Consider the following 7,845-nt stretch of genomic DNA (forward strand, 5'->3'; position numbering starts at 1 on the left):
GCAACTCACTAAAATTTAGTCCCATCATATAGGAAATATTAAATATTGTCTAATTACCAAACTAAGTAATTACACATGTTAGGACTAAACATTAAGATGAATCTATTAAACCTAATTAGTACATGGTTCACACATGTGATGCAGTAAATATTTGTTAATCATAGATTAATTAGGATTAATAAATTTGTCTCGTCATTTAGTCTTCATCTATGTAATTAATTTTACAATTAAACTACGTTTAATATTTATAATTGGCATTCAAATATTTATAAATGACATGCAATTATTTGATGTCATTGGCCTTATACACATAGTCTACGGCACCAATACTCGCTCTTTGCTCTCCTAGCTATTGTTTTTCTAATACTCTTGGTAACTTGGTGTTTTCTATGATAGTGTATAATATTATTTTCTAGACAAAATTTAAACCTTAGAACTTTAATTAGAAGAGTACGCATTTATTTTCAGACAAAGTAAGTATGTTGAAAAAAAAGTCCTGCCAAGCATAGCCTAGAAACATTTAACTATTAGCTAGCAAGATCGATATTCCAAAGGAGACTCGCTAATTACCTAACTAATAAAAAAATTACTACCTACCTTTCCAAACTAACAACTAACTAGCTAGCATAAAACAATGTGATGACATTAAGGCAACAAGTAAAACAACAATGTGACGACAAAACCTAATGAAACTATACATCGTATGCATGAAAAGGCACGAGAGAAGTGAAGTATTAAGCAGCAAAAATATTAGTTATCCATGTTTCCTAGGCAGAAAAGAATCCCACAGCCAAAGAGAAGTAATCAATTGAATGCATTATACCGTTGGATGCATGCATTACTAGATTGTTTGATATTATTTTCCCCTAGTAAAACCAAAACAAGCATATAATTGCGCAATGCTTTACGTGTAAAACTCCAGGCGAAAAGTGTAACATGTAAAATAAGGGGAAATATTTACACTAAGGTGCTGCTTGGTTGTGGATTTGTAACTGTAACGTAAATGTTATCTGGTATATTGCTGTAAATAGAAAAGAAGTAAGCCATATTATTTAAATTGTTTGGTTCAGATGAGGTAAATCATAGTATTCCATCACACTATGATTTAGGGGGTATTGGATAACATTCTATTTTCTATAAATCTGTATTCGATTGCAAGGTAAACAAATTACGACGTGGCTCAAACAAACTCGATACAATGTAATCAGATGCCAATGTAATCAGATCACGTTACATTCTACCGAACCAAACGATACCTAAGATATAACACATAGCTTGAAACAAGCTTCGTTCTACGCAACACGACATGGCGCTAGTATCTTGCCTTCTGAAAAGTGAAAAGGCATGACCGTGACAACCACGCCGCACGCGCGCACTTATAAGTACTTCATGCTTGGACCTGGTTTCTCCAAGTCGACAGTACTGTGAGAGTAAGGCTAAAGTCGCCGGATAATATAAGACCAGCAATAACAAGCTAGTTTGCCCTCGTTCTCCAACAAAATGTCTGATGTGGAGCCGCTGGTTCTGGCTCATGTCATACGAGATGTGTTGGATTCATTTGCACCAAGTATCGGGCTCAGAATAACCTACAACAGCAGGTTACTTCTATCAGGTGTTGAGCTGAAACCATCCGCGGTTGTGAATAAGCCAAGAGTTGATGTTGGGGGCACCGACCTCAGGGTGTTCTACACATTGGTAAGCGAATAAAATACGATGTGTGCTTGTGTTCTGTCATGTGTGGAGCCATGGCAGCATCCACTAACAATTAACCTCTTATATATTGTCAATGTGACTACACAACACCTGAAAATTTAAACAGCTCAATATCTCTTGTGCTCTAGCTAACTTATTGGTTCTTCATTTACATAAGGTATTAGTGGATCCAGATGCCCCAAGCCCAAGCAATCCATCACTGAGGGAGTATCTGCACTGGTAAGTTTGTTCATTATTAGTTCTTTATTAGTCAAATGGCAGGTTTGTTTGAAATGTATTTAGCTTTCCCAGTGAACTAAATAGCTTTGAGTGTGTTGTCCTAGCACGACACATGCACATGTTATATATATATATATGTTCTCACCTTTTCCTTGTTTTAATGTATCATAGACATTTCTTCCTTGTTCTCACCTTTTTAGACATTTCCCAGTGAATCTAAATTTGTGCTGCATATGTAGGATGGTGATAGACATTCCTGGAACAACTGGAGCCAGCTTTGGTATGATCCCATGAAATCATATTTTCCGTCTGGATTCCTTCGCTTTTAGCATATATCATCTATGATCGAAAAAGATCCTCGGCTGTGCTAACTGACTCACAATCAACAAAAGTGATCTATCACCTTTTAGCGGTTCCAATGACCCTAACTCAGAAAAACGTTTTTTTTAGAAGTCATACATATATATAGAGAGAAAAATCTAGATTCATACCAAACAAGGCTAAAGTTTTTCTTAGCATTGTGAACAAAATTGGAGTTCATATATAATTAAACATAAATGCTAATGCTAATGGAGATGTTTGGTTCGAGGAATCACTTCATCCAAAATGAGATGTTACATCATAGGTCCGATCCATTTCTCAAATTTGGTGTGATAACCTCATTCCTTATATTTGTACTAATTAAATATGAGAAATGAGGTGGTGATAGATCAACTCATTCCATTTCACAAACCAAACAAAAAAAATAAAAAGTGGAAGATGATGAACTAGCTTGTTCCTTAAATCAAACACCCTAAACAAAAAAAGAGAAGTGGAAGATGATAGACTAGCTCGTTCTTTAAACAAACACACTAAATATATACTAGACCATCTCTTGCTGCAGGTCAGGAGCTCATGTTTTACGAGAGGCCAGAGCCGAGGTCCGGCATACACCGCATGGTGTTCGTGCTGTTCCGGCAGCTCGGCAGGGGGACGGTGTTTGCACCAGACATGCGGCACAACTTCAACTGCAAGAGCTTCGCCCGTCAGTACCACCTGGACGTCGTGGCTGCCACGTATTTCAACTGCCAAAGGGAGGCAGGATCCGGGGGCAGAAGGTTCAGGCCGGAGAGCTCGTAAGGAATGAAGCATGCACAGAAGAAGACTGCAGCGCTTTCGCATGCATATGATCTATCGTCGTCCTGCGGAATATATATATAGTAACCGTTGTTATATGGAATAATGTGCATGAAATTGGTATCAGATGCACCGACCCGTACGTACGTAATTAATGTTTGTTATTACACGCAGACATATAATATACATACTCATTCACATGTATCCGTATATGTATCTATGGCACGAGAACAAGGATTGATATTTACTGGTCCTTTAGGGGGTGTTTGGTTTGAGGAATCACTTCATCCAAAATGTGATGATGCATCATGGGTCCATTCCTCAAATTTGATGGGATGACCTCATTCCTCATATTAGTACTAACTAAATAACTATAAGGAATGAGGTGATGATGGATCAACTTAATCCATTCCACAAACCAAACAAAAAAGTGAGGAGTGAGAAGACGATGGACTAGATCATTCCTCAAACCAAACAGCTTATTAATTATTTGGATGATCTTTTGATCGATGAGCAAACTCACGTAGTACTCCTTGCACGCCGCTTTCACGCCAGTCTCTTCGGATCTTCGTAGTCAGCTGCATCGATCGATCGGTTTCATCTGCAGTATACTACGTACTGTTTGTAACCCTGCACCGTTGATATTAACATGATGAGTTTTTTTAGTTGCCCGCTGTCACGAGATTTCACATCCGCCTGTGACTATACATGTCCAAACGGGCCGGCCCGGTAGTGGGCCCGTGACCCGGCACGGTCGTGGCCCGGCACGAGCACGGCCCGGCCCGACTAGAGGCGTGCCCGGGCCGGCCCGGTCCAATAGCCGTGCCGGGCTTGGGCTGGCTGTCGGGCCCGCGGTGCAGGCACGGGCCCGACACGGTTAATTGGTAGGCACGATAACGGTCCGTTTGAGGGACTGATTTTGTAACGGTCAGTCTATTTTTAGCTATAATACTTATGATATGTTATTATATGAGAGCATTCTGACTTGTGATATGTGTATCTGAAATTCTTTGTCTAAATATGTATCTAAAATTATAAATATAATTAATTAAATCTAAAATAAATTTGAATATTACCTTTAAATTCTGAATTTTGGAGTGTTTTTTTGTGTTTATGGGACCGGGCCCGACCCGGCACGACAGGCCCGCCGTGCCTCCGGCCCGGCACGGCCCGTGTAAGAATAACCGTGCCGGGCCTGGGCCACGTTAGCCAGCCCGCGGGCCGGCCCGGCCCGGCACGATACCAAACCGTGCCGGGCTTGGACTGCAGTCTATCGTGCCGGGCCAAGCCGTGCTCAGGCCGGGCCGGCCCGGCACGGCCCATTGGACATGTATACCTGTGACCGATCGCTAATACTAGTCCCAAAACCCAAGTCCCAACTCTAGTCACGCCCTTTAGAGCTGATTTGGTGACCCGGGATCCCGGGATGATCGGAGGGGATTGAGGGGGAAATTAGTTTATTTCCCCTCAATCCCCTCCAATCCTCTCGGAATCCCCTTGTCACCAAATCAACCCTTAGGGTTTTAAGGTTCATCGTCTCCACGGCCAAAGCCAAACGTGCCACCCCTGAGACCGAGAGCGCCACTGCCCTTGAGGGGGCGATTCTTCGTGACATGCTGACGGCATGACAAAAAAAAACGAGAGGGCGAGATACGCCGCTAATAATGTGGCAGGACGATGGCGACATACGTTATGCACGGCAGGACCATTGGGTCATGCATGCACGACTCACTGCAAGCCAGCGGCCACAAATAAACTATGCCTATGATATTGGTTCTTTGTGTAAGAGTGGTCTAGCTCATGCGAGCCTGGTCCGTTAGAAATGGACTGTGCATTCAACCAGGACAGATGTGCGACAATTTCTTATCAATGGACATGTCACTTGGCTTGCACCCCTTCTCTCTCTCTCTCTATATCTATATATATATATATATATAATACACTTTATGAGATCAATCAGAATGATCCATTCCTCTACATCGATGTGTCTCGTTTACATTACAATCCAACACGTTATCAGCACTGCTCGCGAAATCAGAGAAGCGAGAAAGTGGAAGAAAGGGAAATGAAGAACTATCGTATGTGTCGACGGGTGGCAAGGGAAGAAGAGAAGGGAACGCTCGTTGTTGGAAAAGATTGGAGGCCTCGACCTCTAGAACAAACAGGAGGAAGGTATGGAGCCTATCATTCCTCTTCGCGTTTATGGTATCTAGAGCCATTGAAAGGGGCAACAGTGTGTGGTTGCTGAGGAGAGCAACACACCTTATTCTCCCCAACTTACAATATGGTATCTAGAGCTAGGGTTAGAGCTTGTCGCCGCCATCACCTGTAAAAGTGTGCGCTGCCGACCACCTCCATAGCCTGGTTGTGCCTCCCCTCGTGCCTGCTGCTTCGTGCACTCCAAGAGGAGTGTTGCACCTAGGCTCCTCGAACTCCAAAGTCGCCGCCACTGCAACAACTCCTTCGCCAGCCGCCACCTTCTCTGTATGTTGCATTCGCTGCTGCCGTCGAGCTCGTCTGCGCCGGTGTCCTCTCCACCAAGCTGTGTGTGGGGCGCGCACAGGAGGAGGCCAGCAGGGTCCGTCCACTCGACTCCCCCTCTAAATGGCTATTGGTTGCCCTGTTGTCTGCTTTGCTCTCCAAACTGTGATAGTCTGATTGGTCAGCAAGGGATAGTGTGGGGGGAGTTGCTGTGTGAGGCAAAATCTAGCACATCCAGGGTTGTTGTTGTAGTAGGAAGGAGAAAAGGGAAGGAAGCCTAGTTTGATTGTGCAGCCTGGTTCGATTGAGCCTTTGCGGTGACAGTGGAAGAGATATAGTGGGAAGGGATGGTGAGTCCGTGAGAGTTAGAAACAAAGAGGTCGGAGGAAGAGGCAGGAAAAGGGGCAGCAATTGAACAACATGGTCGTGGCAAGCGTGAAGAGGATCCACTAATCACAAAAGGTGAGATGAGAAATGAGATGAGGTGTATGATTCAGGAGCTTATGGGACTAGGTGTGATTGGCTCCAAGATGGTGCATGGACCATCTGAATTGAAATTGTAACTTATGCCAAATGATGTGAAAGCTAGAAGGGAGCAAGAATGATTTGAGTTGGTCTAGGATAGTGCAAGTGCTCTTAGGAGGTAAAGGAGTGGAACACTATTTGGAAGAGGGTTGTGTTAAGCATGTTGATAAAATCAACCCTGAATGGAAGGTTTGGTATACCACTAACTCGGTTATTGTGGCATGGTTGTTGGCATTCATGTTGAAAGGGAATTAGGCTTACACCTAGTTCCTATATAATTTTGGTGATTGAATTGTCCAACACAAATCTTTGGACTAACTAGTTTGCCCAAGTGTATAGAATATGCAGGTGTAAATGGTTCACACTCAGCCAATAAAAAGACCAAGTTTTGGATTCAACAAAGGAGCAAAGGGGCAACCGAAGGCACCCCTGGTCTGGCGCACCGGACTGTCCGGTGCGCCACCGGACATGTCCGGTGCACCAGGGGGACTCTGACTCAAACTCGTCACCTTCGGGAATTCCCAGAGGCGACTCGGCTATAATTCACCGGACTGTCCGGTGTGCACCGGACAGTGTCCGGTGCGCCAAGGGAGGTCGGCCTCAGGAACTCGCCTGCTTCGGGAAACTCCAACGGCTAGTCCACTATAATTCACCGGACTGTCCGGTGTGCACCGGACTGTCCGGTGCGACTCCGGTGCAACGGCTATCTCCGCGCCAACGGCTCTCTGCCGCGCAATAAATGCGCGCTCTGCGCGCGCAGATGGCAGGCGTGCCCATACTGGCACACCGGACAAGGAACAGTACCTGTCCGGTGTGCACCGGACACCCAGGCGGGCCCACAAGTCAGAAGCTCCAACGGTCAGAATCCAACGGCAGTGATGACGTGGCAGGGGGCACCGGACTGTCCGGTGTGCACCGGACTGTCCGGTGTGCACCGGACTGTCCGGTGCGCCATCGAGCAGACAGCCTCCCAACGGCCACTTTTGGTGGTTGGGGCTATAAATACCCCAACCACCCCACCATTCATTGCATCCAAGTTTTCCACTTCCCAACTACTACAAGAGCTCTAGCATTCAATTCTAGACACACCAAAGAGATCAAATCCTCTCCAATTCCATTCAAACCCTAAGTGACTAGTGAGAGTGATTTGTTGTGTTCATTTGAGCTCTTGCGCTTGGATCGCTTTCTTTCTTTCTCACTTGCTCTTGTGATCAACACTCAATTGTAATCAAGGCAAGAGACACCAATTGTGTGGTGGCCCTTGCGGGGAAGTTTTGTTCCCGGCTTTGATTTGAGAAGAGAAAGCTCACTCGATCCGCGGGATCGTTTGAGAGAGGGGAGGGTTGAAAGAGACCCGGCCTTTGTGGCCTCCTCAACGGGGAGTAGGTTTGAAAGAACCGAACCTCGGTAAAACAAATCCTTGTGTCTCACTTCATCATTCGCTTGCGATTTGTTTTGCGCCCTCTCTCGCGGACTCTTTTATATTTCTAACGCTAACCCGGCTTGTAGTTGTGTTTATATTTGTAAATTTCAGTTTCGCCCTATTCACCCCCCCTCTAGGCGACTATCAATTGGTATCAGAGGCCGGTGCTTCATTAGAGCCTAACCGCTCGAAGTGATGTCGGGAGATCACGCCAAGAAGGAGATGGAGACCGGCGAAAAGCCCACTACAAGCCAAGGGAGCACTTCATCGGAAGAGTCCCGCACCAAGAGGAGGGAGAAGAAGAAGATCTCCTCCAACAAAGGGAAGGAGAAGAAATCTTCTTCTCACCACAAAGTGAAGAAGGAAAA

At 45.0% G+C, this 7,845-nt stretch overlaps 1 protein-coding gene across 1 annotated transcript; it reads left to right on the forward strand.

Moving 5' to 3' along the window:
* Positions 1 to 1,419: 1,419 nt before the first annotated feature.
* Positions 1,420 to 3,248, forward strand: LOC100127522 (uncharacterized). The gene is made up of 4 exons (NM_001112779.2): positions 1,420 to 1,695; positions 1,871 to 1,932; positions 2,172 to 2,212; positions 2,816 to 3,248. Exons 1-4 carry the CDS (start codon positions 1,501 to 1,503, stop codon positions 3,049 to 3,051), a joined length of 534 nt encoding a protein of 177 aa, NP_001106250.1. The 5' UTR covers positions 1,420 to 1,500; the 3' UTR covers positions 3,052 to 3,248.
* Positions 3,249 to 7,845: the final 4,597 nt, after the last annotated feature.

Source organism: Zea mays, chromosome 3 (assembly GCF_902167145.1).
Source record: "Zea mays cultivar B73 chromosome 3, Zm-B73-REFERENCE-NAM-5.0, whole genome shotgun sequence".
Classification (NCBI taxonomy): domain Eukaryota; kingdom Viridiplantae; phylum Streptophyta; class Magnoliopsida; order Poales; family Poaceae; genus Zea; species Zea mays.

What these genes read in the sequence shown, in the direction of transcription:
- LOC100127522 (NM_001112779.2), top strand. Translation starts at nt 1,501, where the DNA reads ATGTCTGATGTGGAGCCGCTGGTTCTGGCTCATGTCATACGAGATGTG. An exon ending in TCAGGGTGTTCTACACATTG is followed by an intron (nt 1,696 to 1,870) that starts GTAAGCGAATAA and finishes CATTTACATAAG; the next exon opens with GTATTAGTGGATCCAGATGC. An exon ending in AACAACTGGAGCCAGCTTTG is followed by an intron (nt 2,213 to 2,815) that starts GTATGATCCCAT and finishes CTCTTGCTGCAG; the next exon opens with GTCAGGAGCTCATGTTTTAC.